The sequence below is a fragment of the Nannobrachium achirus genome (genome assembly GCF_963921795.1).
Source record: "Nannobrachium achirus genome assembly, chromosome: 21".
NCBI classification, from domain to species: domain Eukaryota; kingdom Metazoa; phylum Chordata; class Actinopteri; order Myctophiformes; family Myctophidae; genus Nannobrachium; species Nannobrachium achirus.
In genome coordinates, this window is record NC_137828.1 from 9,963,610 (window position 1) to 9,983,616 (window position 20,007).

Consider the following 20,007-nt stretch of genomic DNA (forward strand, 5'->3'; position numbering starts at 1 on the left):
AACAATTTGATTTGAGTACATTTACCCCCATTGATTCTGGATGGGGGCCCGTTTCGAAACGGGTTAGGATTTGATTTGATTTATTCCAGTTACAATGCTGATTCTGCTTATCGATTCCCCGTTTCGGGTTCCATAAATGTACAAATAAAGAAAAAAGGATAGAGCCAATGGCAAAAGTTACTAAAAATACTGGTGTTTAAATTAACCAAACACAAGTGTCCCCTGTAGTAATTTTACAGACATACTTGCCAACTTTAAGAGTAACCAGTCATTCCATGTCAACACAATGAAAAGCAGTAGTGGTTAAAAGCTTATTGTACCCTTTATTTATAGGAGAAATACTGGACCCGGCCGGTTCCTATTGGTAACCCAATTTCGATACTCAACCACAGCAATCAGTGTAATTGTGTTTGTTTTGTTTTTTTACGTCATGTTCATGTTTTTATGTTGGTTTCTTACTGAATAGGTGCTTGGTCTAGTTTTTTTATTTTATTTCCTAAATTACTATTTCTATGCATTCATGTTGATGTACTGATGTATTTATAACCTTGTACTGATGTTGATGTATTCCCTTGCTTATTGTAAATCGCTCTGGATTAAGAGCGTCTGCTAAATGCCTAAACTGTAAATTGTGGTTCAGTTAAATGACACCGTGCCAAAGGTATCCCCTTCCAGTTATATCTATTTACATATTTTGTAAATTAAATAAATCAATACATACATACTGTACAAAATAAAAGCACAGGATGGCTGTGCATATATACCATTGTACCTACTGTATACTGGACATTGTTCTGTTCTGCCCTCTGCTGGTTATATTTCGCAAGAACATCCACACACACAGATAATATTTACTTACTTTAATATGGCATATACAGTATTTATTTTACAATAGTATGCTATCATATCAGTTACACAAATAACAAAAAGCGGCCATTCAAGCCGTAATATATTTAAAGGGGAAGACCACCCATTTTCAATATTGAACTATGTCATTAATATACCTTAGAGGAGTTGTGTTGTGGAAATAGAAAATCTTTTTCCCCCTCTTCTGTGTTGCCTAAAACTGGAAGATTGATTTGGGGTTTGTATTGCAAATCAAAACTTGATGACATCACACATTGTACTTTACAATACAAACCCCCAAAATCAATCGAACCTCCAGTTCTAGGCAACACAGAAGAGGGGGAACTTTTTTTTTTTCCTCTAAGGTATATTAATGACATAGTTCAATATTGAAAATGGGTGGTCTTCCCCTTTAATAAACTCCCAGAACGCAATAATAAATGTTTGTTTTCTATGTGGACAGAGCTGAGCTTATAGGGAATGAGGAGGGGGGATAATAAAGACATGTTAGTAAGTCAAAACTAAGTCCACCTACGGCCTGTTATTCTTCAACGTAAACAGTGGGTCAAGAAAAACCACAAGGCACTCAACCTATCCCACATCATGAGCCTGTTCCATATTCATGAACCAAATTGGCCACAGCAGGTGTGGTTGTCTGGTTGAAACTATCTCTCGCTCACAAAGAAAACACTCAAGTCTCAGTGAATCCAATATAAAACGCAATAATAACCAGGGCTCAGTACGAAACGGTTTGAAATGGCTTTAAAATCGGAATACTTTCGGCATGGTTGCTAGAAATGGCGTTTTAACGTAAAGTCTCCACCACCGGCATTGTTGTTAAAGGACCAGGTCACCTCTGGGACAACCAGATCTTATTTTATTGTTGTGTGGGACACGATCAACACAATCCAGAATTATTTTTTGTGTTCAATCTGTGTTTTTAGATTTCAGCATGCTTCTGTGTTTTTAGATTTCAGCATGCTACAACTGGTCATATGATGCATTTTGCATCATATGACCAGTTGTAGCATGCTGAAATCGGCTGAAATACTAAAATATCTAAAAACACAGATTGAACACAAAAAATAACTCAGGATCGTGTCCCACACAACATTAAAATAAGATCTGGTTGTCCCAGAGGTGAACTACTCCTTTAAGACTCATCCCTCCGGTGTTGAGGATCTCTTTTAGGCACTTGAGACGGCATCTGGCAAGAGTTATTTTTTTTAATTACAATTTTAGGACGTCTCCTATTCAAGCCTCTCTCCATAATCCACTGGAAGTTACTGCAACACTTCTCTTCTGACTTAACTGTCCAGTAAAAGGCTGGGCGCGAAAGAGCAAGGCACACGTTAACACAATGGAACTATTCACACTAGTTTGATCCATGATGACCCCATGGGTCCTCAAACATCAAACGATTATCAATCATAAAATAAGACTTAAAAATAAACATCAACCCCAGCATCGTGTTCAGTCTCACGCTTTAAGTGCGTCTTTTGCGAATATTAAAAAAAAAGTGAAGAAAACGCATCATCACATCAAAAGAAAAAGCATTTTGGGTCACCATCTGAGTTATGTGTTGTAAACAAAGTAATTATCTTTCAAATGGATACGATTTTTACAAATTCTGGCACACGTGTAGCGGATGGCATGGAGGCAATCAGGAAGGCACGGAAAGCGGTTTACAAAATGTAAATGTACGTGGCAAGTTGGTATACATGACAAAGGAAGGCGCCCGTTACCCGTCCCTTCACTCAAATTCCGTTCATTTCGGGATACGACGGTGGAGCCGAGAGAATGGCTGGCTGGCTGGCCTCGGCTCTATGGCCCTGCGTTGGGAGAGATGTAGTAAGGGGATTTTATAAGATATTTGACCAATCTGCAAAGTAAATCGTTACCAAGACATTTCTTCACCAATGTGTTTCTAAAGGTGTGTAATAATGTGTACTAAAAGGTTGAAATTCAACTCCCGGGGGAAACCTCATAAAAAAACTGATTTGTGTTTGTATCCCATTAATTTACTACAGGAAAATACCAAAAATAAATGTGCTTTAAGTAGCATGTGAGGGGTCAAACTAGGGGTTTTTCATGCTGCTGAATCCATTGCAAGCATTTGTTTTGCATGAAAAACATTCCTTCTGCTAAACACAGACCCACAAAACGATGGTTTAGTGATGAATCATCACTTTTCACCATTTGTAGGGGCCATTTGTAGCCCACGGAATGTTTTTTCACGCAAAACAAATGCTTGCAATGGATTCAGCATCATTAAAAACCCCTAGTTTGACCCCTCACATGTTACTTAAAGCATATTTATTTTTTGTATTTTTTTCCTGTATAGTAAAGTTAATGGGACACAAACACGAATCATTTTTTATGAGGTTTCCCCCGGGAGTTGAATTTCAGCCTTTTAGTACATATTATTACACACCTTTAGAAACACATTGGTGAAGAAATGTCTTGGTAACGATTTACGTATCGTTACCAAGATTTTCTTATGTTCCCCTTACTAATGACATATTGTGACTGTTGCACTGAAACCGACTGAACGGGAAGTGAGAAAAGAGGCCCCCCTTCCCCTGTGGGCTGGATATAAATATGAGATGGCGGGCTGGGCTGGGTTTGGGACGACGTCTCTTTTAGTTAAGCAGCTCCAGGTAGGTGATGGGCACCTTGCCTTTCTGGTTGCCCCGCTCGCCCATCAGCCAGTCAGAGTCCATGCCGGGAACGCTGCTCACCGTGATCACCTGGAGGGACACAGCAGCAGGGGAATACGAGTTGTTGACACTTTCTTTAGTTGTTTCTTATTTGTCAAAGACTATAAATTGACTTTGACCTCTAAGGAACAATTGCTGTATTGACTTTGACCTCTAAGGACCTTCCAGGAAGAGTGCTCATGTGCGCCTTGCGGTGACACGCTTCCTAGTTTCTTCTTTTTTCGCACTGATTTTTGACACTGCACTATTAGGTTGTTAGTGTTGGTAGTTTCTGAGTATTTTTGCTTTGTTTTACAATGACAGTGAGATACTTGTTTGCACTAACTAGCATTGACTGCTATGGTATCTTTTGCAAGACACTTTATGTATATATACTTATATATTATTCGCCCCCTCTATTGATGCACCTTCTCCTTATTGGTACTGTACTGCTCTTGTCTTTGTTTTTTTTTTTTCCCTCTTATCTATCTTTCTTACGTCTCTGTAACTTTGTAAATAACTGTATACTGCTGTGCTACTACTGGACAACTAAATTTCCCCCTTGGGATAATAAAGGTATCTATCTATCTATAAAGGTGGTTGCACACTGCACTGCGTGTTTTCGTTGCGTTTTGGAAATCCGAAAGCCGTAGGCCAGGGAGAGAGAGAGGAAAGAGAGAGCGAGCAAGGGACTCAGTGCAACAGCTGCGAAAATCGGAAAAAAAATCAACCCTGGTCCGAAAATAAATACGAAACGGGCGGCAGTGTGCAAACGTGATTGACATAATGTGAGGTTGATTATTTTATTCACGCACTCCGATATTCGGCCCAAAAACGCAGCAGTGTGCAAAGACCTTAAGAGCAGGGGTCTTCGACGTTTTCAAGGACCAAGGACCCCTTAACTGAGAGAGAGATAAAGCAGGGACCCCCCTCTACATATTGTATAAATGCGTCATGCCGATTGTCATCGACTTCTTTGACAGCACTGTCATCAGTCTGTTGGATTCGTGTTAATGTTTTTTCAGACATTTAGCCGCTTCAATCGCCGATACGTAGTAAACTTGACCTTTCACTCTGTATTTGGTCTACTCTTTTTGACCTCTACACCAAACCTCTTTGCTGAAAAATAGCCGATTTACAAGCTCTCAACGCCTCGCGCTGCGAGGCGTTGAGAGCTTGTAGATCTGCTATTTTTGGCTAAAGTTGTCCTCAGAATAGGGACGCGAGGGTTCAAAGTTTTTTATTGAAAATAATTATCCCATCACACAAGGATTTGTTGCCCCCCCTGTAGTAACACAGAGGACCCCCCAAGGTGTCCCGGACCCCCTGTTGAAGACCCCTGTGATAGAGCACCGAAGTCTGACATACTCTACTACTTTTACGCATCCTACCCGGGTCGCGTTTCTTTTCCCCCCCATTCTGTGTTGCAATGTGTTGTGAGCTTGTAGAGAACTGCTCTTTTCTCAGAATGTTGGCCTATTATGACTTGGCCACATGTGGTTAAGACCCGGTGTGGTTACAACAATACACTGTAACACGGCTGAGAGGAGGGCCACAGGAACACACTTACAGTGATGTGGCAAATAAAATAAAAAAATGCTGTGCTTGCAGGTTTTTTTTTTTGTCATCTGAAGAGTTTTCCTCTCAGATGACAAAAATGAAAGTACCCGTGTGTTGCCAGATTTTGCAAGAGAAACAAGCGTCGAGGTCTTCTATGAAAACGAGATAAACTAGATAAAAAACAGAGCTATGATGACTAAAAGTGAGACTAAATATGTTGACGATTTCGTCAACAAATAAAAAAAATTAGAGACTAAAATGTTGTGGAGGGACCAGTGGAGAAGAGAAGAGATCCAGTTTATGTTTGGTTGCTCTGAAAATAACAGATCTACAAGCTCACAACGCGTCGCAACATGCAACCAAGTATAAAAAGACCACCAAGGATAGTTTGACGACATTTTTGTCGACAAACTCAACTGTGGATTTAGTCGACTAAACATCAAAACTAGACTAAAACGAGAACATTTAAAAACTAAAAACTAAAATATAACTAAAACTAAAGACTATTGTATGCTATAATAGACAGGGCCAGGGGGGGTATGTGCCTTTAAGAGTTGCCGGGCTGCAGAGGTGTATTATGGGATGCGCTTGGTGCTGTGTTTACTTTATGTTCTGGTAGAGAGAAGTGTGGCCACGCATAATACAGAGAAGTGATAGTTTTTGTTGTTACGAATGATACTGAAGCTAGAATCCTGGTTGTTCACGTGATTTTGTGGAATATATCGTTGTTATTAAAACACCAGTTCTCCAGCACAGACTCCTTACTTCTTTTAGTATAGAATAAAGTTAAGGATTACTCTAAAACGAAGAGGACAGTGGTTATAATATGACTAAAACTAAATACAGGGTTCCCACACATCTTTATCAATTAATTTCCAAAACTTTTCCAGAATATTTAACCCAATTTCCAGGACTATATAACAATAATTCAGCTCAATAACAGGTCGCTTACTCCTATGTGCAATATGCCTAAAGACAGGTAGTGTATGCCAGTGGTTCTCAACCTTTTCAGGCCGTGACCCCCAAAATAATCATGTTTTAACTGGGGACCCCCCACCCTGACGAGCACTAAAAGTTGAGGAATTTTGTGAGAGTAGAGGTTCTATTGTGAAAATAGCAGATCTACATGCTCACAACGCCTCGCAACGTTGTGAGCATGTAGATCGGCTATTTCCACAATTTCTGCCTCTAATATTTGACAATTTGGCCAATGTTTAATTTGTCATTTCAGAGGTATTAACAAAATCAATACCCAAAGACAATGCATAGCTATTTTCTTTAATTATAGGCGATAGGGCCTTTCTGTGTGGAGTTTGCATGTTCTCCCCGTGTCTCCTAGGGTTGATACCCTCACAAAAACATGCAGTAATCCTGGTCTCAATAATGCCTCCCCCTGGCCAGCCGGGGCGCCTGATGGAGGGGAAAGGAACTGGTTGGAATAACGTGTTCCTTCCACACGCTACGTCCATCCCAGGGAAATCCCCCCTGTCAGGTGAAAAGAAACAACTTGGACTACTCATGCATTGAAGGAAGCATGAGGTCAGTCCGTTGTCTCCCCAGGCGCGGCAGAGGGAGAGCAGAGCCCAGGATTACATAGGCAATTGGCACTGGGTGAAAATGGGTTGCAAAATCGTGGGATAAAAAATATAGAAGTAAAAAAAAGAACCCCACCTCGTCAGCCAGCAGGGAGAGCTCGCTGCTGCCAGCGGCGTCGTAGTCGTAGAGGACGCGGGCCTTGCGGCTGCCGCTGGAGCTCCGCAGCTCGCTGAAGCCTCCCGACGATCCAGCGGCCGCGCCGCCGCCGCTGCGGCCCGGGGTTGGGCTGGGCAGGGGGGCCGACACGGGGATGGTGGGCACCGAGATGCTGGCCCCGCCGCCGGACACAGACGACTGGTTGTTGTTGGAGAACGAAGACGGAAAGCTGCGGGGGAAGGGGGCGAAAATTAGCGGTTTTATGCGGTTTTGATCGTGTTTTATTCGGGTTTCCGCAGTCTATTTTTTAGCTAAATGTAACACAATCGGGAACGGCTTTCCTTGCATCTCCACATGCACCATCCAGCAAGATATATTCTGGATTTCTTGGTACCACTACCAACAGTCAGACAACAAGTGCCAGTTTCATAAAATCATTCAGTTCCCAGAGCTTTTCAGTTAATCTACTTAGTTACTCCTGCATGTTGGGGAAACGCCACGCATGCCATCGTACCATGCCATGCATAAAGCTAACTAGCCTTAAAGGACAACTTTAGTTTTTTACAACAAGGGTTCATATTTTAGATTGTAATTAAAGAATATAAAAGATGAGTGTTAAATTGATTTCATTTACTTCTTTCTATTGTTTTAGAGATTCTTATTTCAGTGGTTGGGGGCATGCGTACAAGTGGCTAAATATGTCATTTTACACACAATAAGCCCATTCCCAAGATACAACGCAACCTTTCATGGTTGGATGTGACTTATGGGGGCTAGAAGTGTTACTGGAAATAGCAGCAATAACTGCTGGCTTATTGTGTCTAAAAATACATATTTAGCCACTTGTACACATACCCCCATGCGTACGCATGCCCCACATTTTAGCACGGTAAACTAGATAAAACAATCGAACGAAGCAAATGGAAACATTTTAACACTCACTTTATCTTTTCTCTAATTACAATCTAAAATATGAACCCTTGTTGTAAAAAAAAGCAAAGTTGTCCTTTAAAAGATGAACCCGAACTAGGCCTATAGACAAGTGATTCTGTGAACTAAAATGGGACGATTCTCATTCTACAACTTCTGCCACCAAATGTAAATCACTGATTTCTTTCCAAACTCCCCTTCTCCTAAATGCAATTTCCCATTTCTCATTTTGTTTTGTTGTATTTGTTGACGACACATATTATCGTGTCATTTTTATGTTGACTTTTATGTTGAATATGATGAATTCAATACATACTGGTAGGACCAGTATGTATTTCTTTTTTGACTAAAAGTATTCGTGTTCCTCCATCCGCGTCATCAGCACCCACACCCTAGGTGGGGTTGGCGATAGGGCCTTTCTGTGGTGAGTTTGCATGTTCTCCCCGTGTCTCCTTGGGCATAGGCCCTTACACAAAAACATGCAGTAGTCCTGGTTTCTATACTACCTCCCCCTAGCCAGCCGGGTGCTCCCCAATGTCCCCTGGCGCGGCAGGGGGAGAGCGGAAACCAGGACTACAGGTTAGGTAGTCACCGGGTGAGAAAAATGGGTTACAAAAACGTGGGATCAAAAATATAAGGAAAAAAAAAGAAAGAAAAAAGTATTCAATTTCAAAGTGATTTTTAAGTATAGTTTAAAATCCTGCCAATAATAAATATGTGACGTACTGCCCTCTTACCTGCCCAGCTGCTTTTGCAGATCCACCATGTACTGGTAACACTGTGCGTAGTACGTTGTCTGAGCCTCCACAAAGTCGTTCAAGCAGCGCAGATGGTGCGCCTGGTCATCCAGAGATGGTGTGAGAAAATAAAGAGATAATTCAACATAAATTACAGTAAGTACCACCAGTATGACTTAACCCATTTAGGCCTAGAATTATTGAATGCTTTAACCAGTGAAAAATAGCAGATATACAAGCTCACAGCGCGGCACCGAGTGCCGCGCTGTGAGCTTGTAGATCTGCTATTTTTGAAAAAAGTCGTGAAAATGTGTGCAAATCTTTGAATATATGTATTTTCAAAGAGAACGTTTGTAACTCAAATTTTGCTTCTGGGTGGTCCCTGGAACGAAATAATTTGAGATGGGGGTCCGTGGCCAAATAAATATCATTTTGGGGGTCCTTCACATGAAAAGGTTTGAGCACCACTGACATAGTAGTCTCTCAAGAACAGACTAACTGAGCTCCAGTTAAGTGAAAAGGACCTTTTCTTTGACGATGGCCGGCCAGATTGCTGACATAGAAACATAGGTTTTTTCCCAAAATCTTAGAAGGATTCAAAAGACACTTATAGAATGGGGTCAAAATTCTAATTTTCACGATTTTTCAAAAATAGCAGATCTACAAGCTTGCAGCGCGGCACTCGGTGCCGCGCTGTGAGCTTGTAGATCTGCTATTTTTCAATAGTTAAAGCATAAAATATTGCGTCATAATGTGTTAAGGCCTAAATGGGTTAACCGCTATAAGGACCCTTTGGTGCCCCCTCAAGGATAGGACAGGGGGTCTGCTACACTATTGCTCCCAGTCCCAAACACTAGGGGGAGCAACCATGATCTCTGGTGGCACAACATGTTTAGAACAAACATGGAAAAGTTCTCTTTCTACTACTCTACCACCAAAATGTGGAATACCCTGACACCAGCCATTAAAGCAGTGGTTCTCAACCTGAGGGTCAGGACCCCAGTGGGGGGTCCCCAAATTATTTTGGGGGGTCCCCAGATGATTAACTTAATGTGCAACATTGTTTTCTCACTCAACAGTAAACAAACCAACATAAAGTTTAAGTGTATAGAGGGTATATGAACATTTCTAAAGTGACAATTTAATGAGTTTTTTTATACTTCTAAAATGACACGTTAAAAATTGGCCAAAATGTCAAATGTTAGAGGCAGAAATTGTGAAAATAGCAGATCTACATGCTCCCAACACCTCACGCATGCCATGTAGGTCTTGGTCTGAAAAGGTTGATAACCACTGCATTAAAGGATGTGTAACACTAGTTTTCTTTTTCTCCCAAAATTGGCCTGAAAAAACACAAGGGGAGGTAAATGTGATATTCACATCTCTTGTGTGTATATATAGTGTTTGTATTTGTTTAAGACAAGTATTTTTGTGTAATTCTTTTATGATATGTTGATGAACTGAATACATAGGACCTCAACAGAAACAAGTCCTTTGTTGTGATATCCCATGTACCACGTGCTGTTTTTACATTTCTGACCAGGGACGTGCTGGCCATAGGGAAAAGCGGGACAACTCCCGGCCATTAGGATAAATTAAAAATAAAATGTCGGCCTTCGTTCCATTTTGGGGGCTGTGCGGCCAACAAAGTAACTCGTCACTGTCGGGCAGAAACCTCGTATCTCCAAGTTTCAAATTTGTATTTTTTTTCGCAAAGCAAAGCCCTGCTTCATCATACAAGGCCGTTGCACAAAAGTAGTGAAAACAGCAGATCTACAAGCACACAACGCCTCGCGGTGCGAGGCGTTGTGTGCTTGTAGATCGGCTGTTTTCACTAGTTTAAATCATTTTTAAAATGATAAATACAAAACAAACGGTTTTGGACGTACAAGGTTTCCACCCGACAACGACGAAATATAACTCATGTAATTGCCCCGCTGGCTTGTCACTTGTCATGATCTGAAATGGCAAATATTTGAGTAGCAGCAGCGCTATAGAGAGAGAGAGATCTCTCTCTATAGCGCGCAATGAGGGCCTCCACAACTCTTTTTCCCGGGCTGAATCAGGGGCCCAGCACGTCCCTGTTTCTGACCACAAGTATTCAACATAACTAAAAATAAACGTACGTGTGTGCTGCTCACTCCCTCCAGGAGGAGGCGGGTGATCTCAGCCTGCCGGTCAAACTCACTTTGGGTCATCCGGAGCTCCTGCTCTGCCTGAGAACCACACACACACACACAGTTGCAGACGCTTTTAATCCAAAGCGACTTACAATAAGCAGATAAAACATCACAATAATAAACAGGATAATATGTCAGTACATCAACAGCAATATAACAAATGCAAATGGATATCTATCTAGGAAACTAAATAATCAGTCCAGAAAAGGTTCTAAAAACCTAAAAACAAATGCTGACTAGCTTCATGTATAGTCATTGAGTGTTTCAGTAGTGCTAAGGGTTTAGGTGGAGTCTGAAAAGGTGAGTCTTCAGTCCACGGCGAAAGCTAGCATGTGAGTCCGTTGTTCTAAGTGCGACAGGGAGTTTGTTCCACAACTTTGGGGCCAGGAGGGCAAACTGTCACACACACACACACAGACACACACATAGAAACACACACACTCAGATAAATCACGCTTTTACAGAGCTAATGCAAAACACATTACAGAGTTACCGTAATGAAAATGTATGTTCTCAAAACAGACTCAAATGTTTCAGGTCACAGCACAGCACAATGACTTGTCGACATACACCCTCTATACGTCATAAACACAAGAAAAGAAAAACATACAGAGCACGTGGGTTGAAATCTAATCTACAAAAACATATAAGTCAACTCAAATTTAATTATGATAAAAAGTGAGTGTGAAAATGATGATACAAAGAGTGCCGGGGCGACGCCATAAATAAACCCAGAATAAAATGACAGGCCAGAAGAAGTACTTCAACAAGAGTCCTCTTGAACAGGGAGGAGGGAGGGAGGGAGGGAGGGGGTGGTGACCAGCAATGTGTGAGCGCTAAATCAAACGGAATGATTCTGCCACAAGCGGAGCACGGGTTATTGGTGGTGGGGGGGGCCAGGGGCCTCACAAGGGGTAGGAAAGTGGGACTGAGTTACCAGGGCCCAAGGTGGAGGGGCCCTAATAACTAGCTATTGAAAAATAGCAGATATACAAGCTCACAGCGCGGCACCGAGTGCCGCGCTGCGAGCTTGTAGATCTGCTATTTTTGAAAAGTCGTGAAAATGTGCGCAAATCTTTGAATATATGTATTTTTTAAGTGAACATTTGTAACTCAAATTTTGCTTCTGGGGGGGTCCCTGGAACTAAATATTTTGAGATGGGGGGTCCTTCACATGAAAAAGTTTGAGCATCACTGACATGGAAACATAGGTTTCTTGGCACACATTTTCACGATTTTTCAAAAATAGCAGATCTACAAGCTCGCAGCGCGGCACTCGGTGCCGCGCTGTGAGCTTGTATATCTGCTATTTTTCAATAGTTAACATTCATGGGGGGCCCCGCAGTGAATCCTTGTACCCAGGGCCCAGAATTTGGTGTGACGCCCCTGGGGGGGCTGGGGGTGTTCCTTTTCCTCACACAGGATTTGTTATATCGGGCCGGATGGAACAATGGCATGTTGAGAGCGCCTACGTGAGGAAAGGTCTGGTAAACATAGAGCCTGATGCTTAGACTACACATGCACACAATGCCATTACTGTCCAGACTACACAGCTTGCATTACCCTTAGTTTGTGTGTGTGTGTGTGTGTGTGTGTGTGTGTGTGTGTGTGTGTGTGTGTGTGTGTGTGTGTGTGTGTGTGTGTGTGTGGTAGGGCATTCACAAATAGTGATTTTTAGTATTCGAATTATTCAACCTCAAAGTATTCAAATAGTCGAATATTCAACAGGACTGGCCAAACTGTCAAATATTAAGAGGCAGAAATTTTGAAAATAGCCGATCTACATGTGAGCATGTAGATCTGCTATTTTCACAATATTTATCTGCCCCAACTGAGTCACATTAAATGTAATACCTATAATTCCAAGTGCTTGTCAGGGTGGGGGTCCCCAGTTCAAATATGTTTATTTTGGGGGTCACGTCCTAAAAAGGTTTGAGAACCCCTGGTATAGAGCATTAACAAATTCATCCACCAGGGCCATTGACAACTCATTCTTATGACTTCCTATCTAGCCAAGCTTTATAAACTATAGATTTTTTAAAGAGGGGGAAAAAAAGAATATATATATATATATATATATATATATATATATATATATATATATTAAGGCTGGGACTTTAACTGATTAATTGCGATTAATTAATTACAGAAAATTAACGCGATTAAAAAAATTTACTCATTTTAATCGCACTAGCGATGCACTAACCAAGAAGAGACAACAAACGCAAAGGGAGAAGAAGCCGATCAGAGCGCTTTGCTTGGCCCAGTGGATGCGAAATTTAGATTTAAAAAACTCACTCGTTGATTCACTCGTACAACAAAATGTGTTTTACTTGATAAAAATGCTTCTCGTGTCAAATATCCATGTGCGATTAAAATGCGATTAATTGCGATTAATTAATCACAGAGCCTGTAATTAATTAGATTAAAAATTTTAATCGCATCCCAGCCCTAATATATATATATATATATTCGACTTCGGTGAACAACGTCGAATAGTGACTTTGATATTCGAATATTCGAATATTTGGTGAATGCCCTACTGTGTGTGTGTGTGTGGTGGGGATGGCATATTTGCTCCTGGTATATTCCACAAGGGGTTGATGTCTTCTTGGCACACATTTTCACGATTTTTCAAAAATAGCAGATCTACAAGCTCGCAGCGCGGCACTCGGTGCCGCGCTGTGAGCTTGTATATCTGCTATTTTTCAATAGTTAACATTAATGGGGGCCCCGCAGTGAATCCTTGTACCCAGGGCCCAGAATTTGGTGTGACGCCCTTGCCAGAGGCGACCAATAAATCCGAGTACACCGCTAGTTGGGAGAGCTGTGGATGTTCCCAGCAGGCGCGTGCGCACGCGTTGTGTACGTGTGTGTACGCGCGCGCACGTGTTGTGTACGCGTGCGCACGTGTGTGTGCACGCGTGTTCAGTTCAGTTCAGTTCAAAGATGGGCCCTGGCATTCCACTCACCTCTGTCACTTCCTCCGCTCACATCTGCTGGCTTGCATTTAAAACAGAACACAGTGACACAGTCGTTACTTATAGAGGCACAGCTGCTGCCACGCAGGCACGGCCACGGCAGCGGATCCTCACACTGTGTGCGCGTGTGTGTGTGTGTGCGTGCGTGTGTGTGGACAGGTTTTTATTACTTTGTGAGGACCAAATGTCCCCACAAGTATAGTAGAATTGGAGAAATAGACATTGTGGGGGACCAAATAGTAGGTCCCCACAACGGTTTGGGTTAGGTTTAGGTTTAGGTTTAGGGTTAGGTTTAGGGGTTAGGGTTAGGGATAGAGGTTAGGGTAAGGCCGCAGGCAATGAATGGAAGTCTATGTCCCCACAACCTATGAAAACTAAGTGTGTGTGTGTGTGTGTGTGTTTTGAGTGGCAAAAAAACTACTTTCTGGCCTTGACAGCCCATACATCCACACAGAAAAGTCCTATCTGATTGCATTAAACAACGTTAAACTCACTTTGCCACTCGATTTGCCATTCACGTTAGACATGCATCTATTCCAGACTTTTACTTGTAACAGAGTATGTCTATATTGATACTTTTACTTTGCCACTTTTCAACCTATCTTCATATACTGTAATAGGTCCTCACTAATAAAAAAATATAATAAAATTGCCAAAAAAAAAAAAAAAATCTACTCGGTCCAAGTCTCTTAGAAGAACTGTGGGATAGTTCAGAAATCCATAGTCTTGTGACATCATCGTTTGACAGATTTTCTTTCAAACAATATTTTTGAAAGAATATTTTAGATTTTTATTATCGCGAACCGAGAGCGAGAGAGCAACACACCAAGTGCACACAGCCTGTCCTGTCCATAGTTACCTCAGAAAACCACATCGGTTTACTTTTTTCACCTCGTAAAACAAACAAAAAACAAACACACGGACAAAAACACAAGTGTTATTCCTCACCGAATTGGAAAAAAATCCCATAACATAACATGAACGGCCGAGGTGTTTTTGCAAACCCTGTTGCCCTGTGCTAACCGGAGACTTATGCTGGAATGTGTGGGTCTGTTGTATGGTTTTCTAATCTGCCTCGCGGGTGCTGCCTGAGCCATTCTGCTGAGTAAACAGCGGAACCTGGAAGGGGGAGGCTAGGGGGGTCCCCGGCCGAAGCCCTATCCGTCTTCAAAACAGCGACTTGTGGAGGAGGTGACCTGGGGTCAGCCGGTCGTTTCGCAGCTTCTTCTAACCAACGGCGGCGCCGGCCTGTTCTTCTCACACCCCAAACATGTGTTCTTCCTTAGTGGCCGCGAGGAGGAATGCCCCCAGACATGAAAACAAACTTAAAGTGCTGTTGTGTATTTCTGGGACGCCTACACCAAGCATAAAAAAAGGGATCAAGTATAACTCTCAAATACCCGGAACGCGCCCGAGTCGCGTTAGATTTTAACCACTTTAACCATTATTTTATGCTTTAACTATTGAAAAACAGCAGATATACAAGCTCAGATCTGCTGTTTTTGAAAAATCTTGAAAATGTGTGCAAGTCTTTGAATATCTTTGACCCGATCTTTGACCCAACTTCTAAATCCTTCCTCGAAATCGGTGGTTCTCAAACTTTTTCATGTCAAGGACCCTCAAAATTACAGGTATTTGGCCACAGACTCTCATCTCAAAATATGTTGTTCCAGGGACCCCCAGAAGCAAATATTTGAGTTACAAATGTTCGCTTTTAAATAGATATATTCAAAGACTTGCAAAAGAAAATCTTGATTTTTCAAAAATAGCAGATCTACAAGCTTGCAGCGCGGCACTCGGTGCCGCGCTGTGAGCTTGCATATCTGCTATTTTTCAATAGTTAAAACATTCAATAATTCTAGGTCTAAATGGGTTAAAGTGCTGTTGTGTATTTCTGGGACGCCTACACCAAGCATAAAAAAAGGGATCAAGTTAGTATAAAGAGGATTGTGTAATGGTGCGTTAGGGATCAGTGTTTCCATTCTCTGAGGTTTATGGGGATTATTAAATTTTTCCCCCAAAGACAAGATCACCTCAACTTCAGGTTTGTGAGAAACGGATTGAGAGAGCAAACACTGTAAGGGGCTTTGATCGAGGAGGACGATGACTTTGTCCAAGTTCACAGGGACATTATGTCTTAACACATCTGGTGCCAACCCCGAGTTTCCCGAGTTTGTATTGATACCAACGCTGTGCCAACCCCGAGTTTCCCGAGTTTGGGCCGTTTTTGAAAAAAAAAAAAAGTCTTTTTTTTTTCAAGTTTTTTTTTTTTTCAAAAATTTTTTTTGGACCTCCAGAAATGTATTAGGCATGATCGCGATCGCGAAATTGCATGTTTAACCCCCATACCAACCCATTCTTTCAAACATGGCAGCCATGTTTGTTTACATCTGTAGAAAACATAATGGCTGATAAATCATGAATGCCTGAACGGATTTCCAAGCGGATTTTTTTGTTTGAAAGCTGTGAACAGCATCTACACACGTGGTGCATCATCTAGGCATGGGCGTGCACTTTTTACACACTTGCACAATTACATGGAAGTCTATGGTAACCATGGCAACGCGAGACATTGAAGAGAAAAAATCATTGCAACATAAGTGTTAACTTCAACCTCAACAGGGGTTTCAGTTCCCATCGGTGCCTCTAGTGCAGTGATTCTCAACCTCTCTTTTCTCAGGGATGGGAATGGCTTGGAGACGGGCATACTGTACTCGCAGATACCCGGTACCAGCATTTTAGGCAGTGTTGGCAGCTTTCCTAGCCATCTATTAGCAACAGAAGTCCGAGATCTCAAAACGTTTGATATCAAGTGTCACTAGGGCTGTCACGGACATTAGGACATTTTACATGACGATTAATTGTCACTCAAATAATTGCGATTAACGATTTAATTGTGTATTTGTTGTTCACAATTACATTTCTGTTTGGCTTTTAGGCTTTGAAGTTGCACATGGTAGATATGAAACATAACCTAAATATACAAAGAAATTACTGACATATTTGAAAAATGTATACTTAAAAAATAACGTTGATGGTGGAAATACCCGATCTACAAGCTGACAACGCGTCGCGATTGCGACGCGTTGTCAGCTTGTAGATCTGCTATTTCCGCTATTTTTGACTTAAAAAAAATATATGAACATTTTCCAACATGGAAACGATTATGACGATTATGAAAAATAGTCGCGATTAAGTAAAATAATTGCGATTAGACGATTATGTAATAATTGTGACAGCCCTAAGTGTCACATCATCATCATGTCCCATTAGGCCAGTTCAGCCCCGTAATGCAGCAGAGTGGACCATGTGACACACTGGTCTGGTGACAGACGGCACAGAGCAGCTAACGTCTCCCTTTGGGATACATCCCACATGGACTGTGGCAGCGCCGGTGATTTGTTACTAAATTTAGCCAAGAAGCAACCAGTAGTTCCTCCAATAAACACAACATCCAAAAGAATGCCCACAGAGTATAGTCAGAGTGTTTCAGGCAAAAATCGTGCACTTTATGAAAGAAGCATGACATTTGGCACACAGTTAGAACATGCCATATGGAACATTTTTGGCTATAGGGCCATCGCAGATTTGTCTTGGGAAACTTGTGGGAGCCAATCAAATGCTTTATGTAGCATGTAAGGGGTCAAACTAGGTGTTGTTCGGGATTCTGATTCCAATGCAAGCATTTGTTTTGCACAAAAAACATTCTTTTCTGAGAAACAGCCGCCACGAAAAGTGATGACTCATCACTAAACCATAGTTTTATGGGGTCCGTTTTTAGCCCAAGGAATGTTTTTCCTGCAAAACAAATGTTTGCATTGGATTCAGAATCCCGAAAAACACCTAGTTTGACCCCTTAAATGCTACTTAAAACATTTTTTTTTGTATTATTTTACTCTATAGTAAAGTCTATGGGGGCCCAACTTTGATTGGCTCCCACAAGTTTCCCAAGACAAATCTGCGATGCCCCTATAGCCAAAAATGTTCCATATGGCCTGTTCTAACTGTGTGCCAAATTTCATGCTTCTTTCATAAAGTGCACGATTTCATCAAAATACTGCCCGAACCGCCTGGACTAGTAGCACACGACACAAAACGAAGGGCGGATGAATGCACGGAAGATGCAAGAAGAGAAGGGGATTGTGAGGAGAGAAAGGCTGGACTCAAGACATAATGTAAGCTTCAGCCAACGCATCTGAAACGCAAGACGATAACGTATTTCCCCATGTTATCTTGCGGGTGGTGGGCATACTTTTCAAAGTATAAAAAAAAAGAATTCACCTATAACAGGGGGTCCGGGACCCCTAGGGGGTCCTCAGAGTTACTACAGGGAGTCCTCCAATTCTTTGAGTGATAGAAACTATTTGCTTCTTTTTTATTATTAACCACTTGAACCCTAGTGTCCATATTCTGAGAACTTTAGCCAAAAATAGCAGATCTACAAGCTCACAACGCCTCGCAGCGCGAGGCGTTGTGAGCTTGTAGATCGGCAATTTTCGGCAAAGAGGTTTGGTGTAGAGGGGGCAAAGAGCAGACTAAGTACATAGTGAAAGGTCAACTTTATGAAGTATTTAAGTTCAAGTGGTTAAATATCTGAAAACACAAATGGACATGAATCCAAAACACACTGACGATTGTGCTGTCAAACGATGAAACTATATGGAATCTACGAAAAGGTTTTGGGGGGTCCCTGCTTCATCTCTCTCAACTAAGGGGTCTGAAAACGTTGAAGACCCCTGACCTACACTACAGGTTGTGCTCAAAATGATTCAACCCCCCTCCCTCTGCAAATCTGCTTTACTGGCTAAATTCACAAACTGACAACTGAATGAAATAAATAAATCATACAAGAACAATGTAAATAGCTCAACAAAAGTAAAATTCGTTGTGCTTTTTTTCCAAATTCAATGCTAAATGCCACTTTTGCCACTTTCACTTTTAATTATTCAACTATTAATTATACCTGAAAACATCTAGGTAATAAACTGCAATCGATTAATCAAGGGCTTAAATAGTTGCATCAGATGTGCAATCTGGACTGACTAGAAGTGTGTTGACTTGTTGACTGTGATTAGAGCAGTTAGAAACATGGCAAAGTCTAAGGAATGGTCAGAAAAGTTCAGAGAAGAGATTATTGCTTAAAAAAAAAAAGTATATAAAACAATTGCAAAGACACTGAATGTTCCAAAAAGTACAATTTTCAGCATAGTTGACAAGTTCTAAGTCATTGATTGATTGATTGAAGACTTTATTAGAAGTTTGCATAGGAAAAGGTACAGTTTCATGACGGTACAGTTCACTGGTACAAGGTCTACTAAAAGGAGATCCATGAAAAGACTAAGCTTATTTCCACTGGAAACCATTTAAGTATCTCATATAACATTGAATGACAGACAAATAGAACACAGTACTATGCAGTAGATATGTAAAGAAAAACAAAAAAGAAAACAGTAAGTCTAAACAAACAGTATATACAAAGAAGGGGGAGGGTAGGGTTGGGCTAGGTTCATTTTTTACCAGTTGCGAACGGCTGCTGCCTGTAAGTGGTTTTTTAGGGCAATTTTAAAGGATGCTAGTGATCCACACTCCTTTATGGCCTTCGGTAAGGCTTTCCACATTTTGGTGGTATAGCAGAAAAACGAGTTTGACCCTTTGTTGGTTTTGACTCTGGGTTGGAAGTGATCTGTGGCGCTGCCTCTGGTGTTGTAGTTATGGACATCCTTAATGTTTATAAAGTATTTTGACAGGTACTTGGGTATCATAGTGGTGTAGTGTATGTATGTCAAAGGAACAGTGGTTACACTAATGAACAAACTTGTCAGAGGGGGTTGAATAATTTCGAGCACAACTCGTATAAGACCAAAATAGGGACACCAGGATGAAAGCGAACAACTCTGGAGCGTGTAAAAAAAAAAGAAAGAGAAAAAGCAAACCCGTAGGGGATTGTGCTGTGCAGTTTAAAAAAAGGGAACTTGAAAGTTGAAAAACTCCCGTGGCCACGCCATGTGACAGTGTTTCAGTCATGGGAGGAGAACGGGTGGTTGTGTGTTGTGAAACCCAATGTGGATCAATCATGATGACCTCGTACGACAGAAGGAGGGATGGTGGGCGACTAGGGGTGTAACGATATAGTAACTGCATCGAAATATCGTTTTTAACTCGAAGTAGATCGAAATGAAAACAGCTAAAATCGAATCGCATCGTTTTATTTTGTATCGTATCGAATCGGCAGTGTAAAGAATCGATTGTATCGATACTACCTACTTGTGCATTGTATTTAGCATTTTTAAGAAGAAAAAATTAAAAGGAGGAGTTTAATTACTTTTCCTTTGCATATAGCTACACTGGTCTATCGATAAATGTGTTTAATCTCTGGGTTCAT

The 20,007-nt window shown here is 41.4% G+C and overlaps 1 protein-coding gene across 1 annotated transcript in view; it reads right to left on the bottom strand.

Moving 5' to 3' along the window:
• Positions 1-973: 973 nt before the first annotated feature.
• sh3glb1a (SH3-domain GRB2-like endophilin B1a) overlaps positions 974-20,007 on the bottom strand; it is a 34,845-nt gene continuing 15,811 nt past the window's right edge. The window contains exons 6-9 of the mRNA XM_080751882.1: positions 10,591-10,680; positions 8,465-8,565; positions 6,777-7,026; positions 974-3,596 (exon numbers count right to left, since the gene is read on the bottom strand). Of these exons, the coding sequence (XP_080608008.1) occupies positions 3,489-3,596; positions 6,777-7,026; positions 8,465-8,565; positions 10,591-10,680 (549 nt within the window). The 3' untranslated portion in view covers positions 974-3,488. The remainder of the gene's footprint in view (positions 3,597-6,776; positions 7,027-8,464; positions 8,566-10,590; positions 10,681-20,007) is intronic.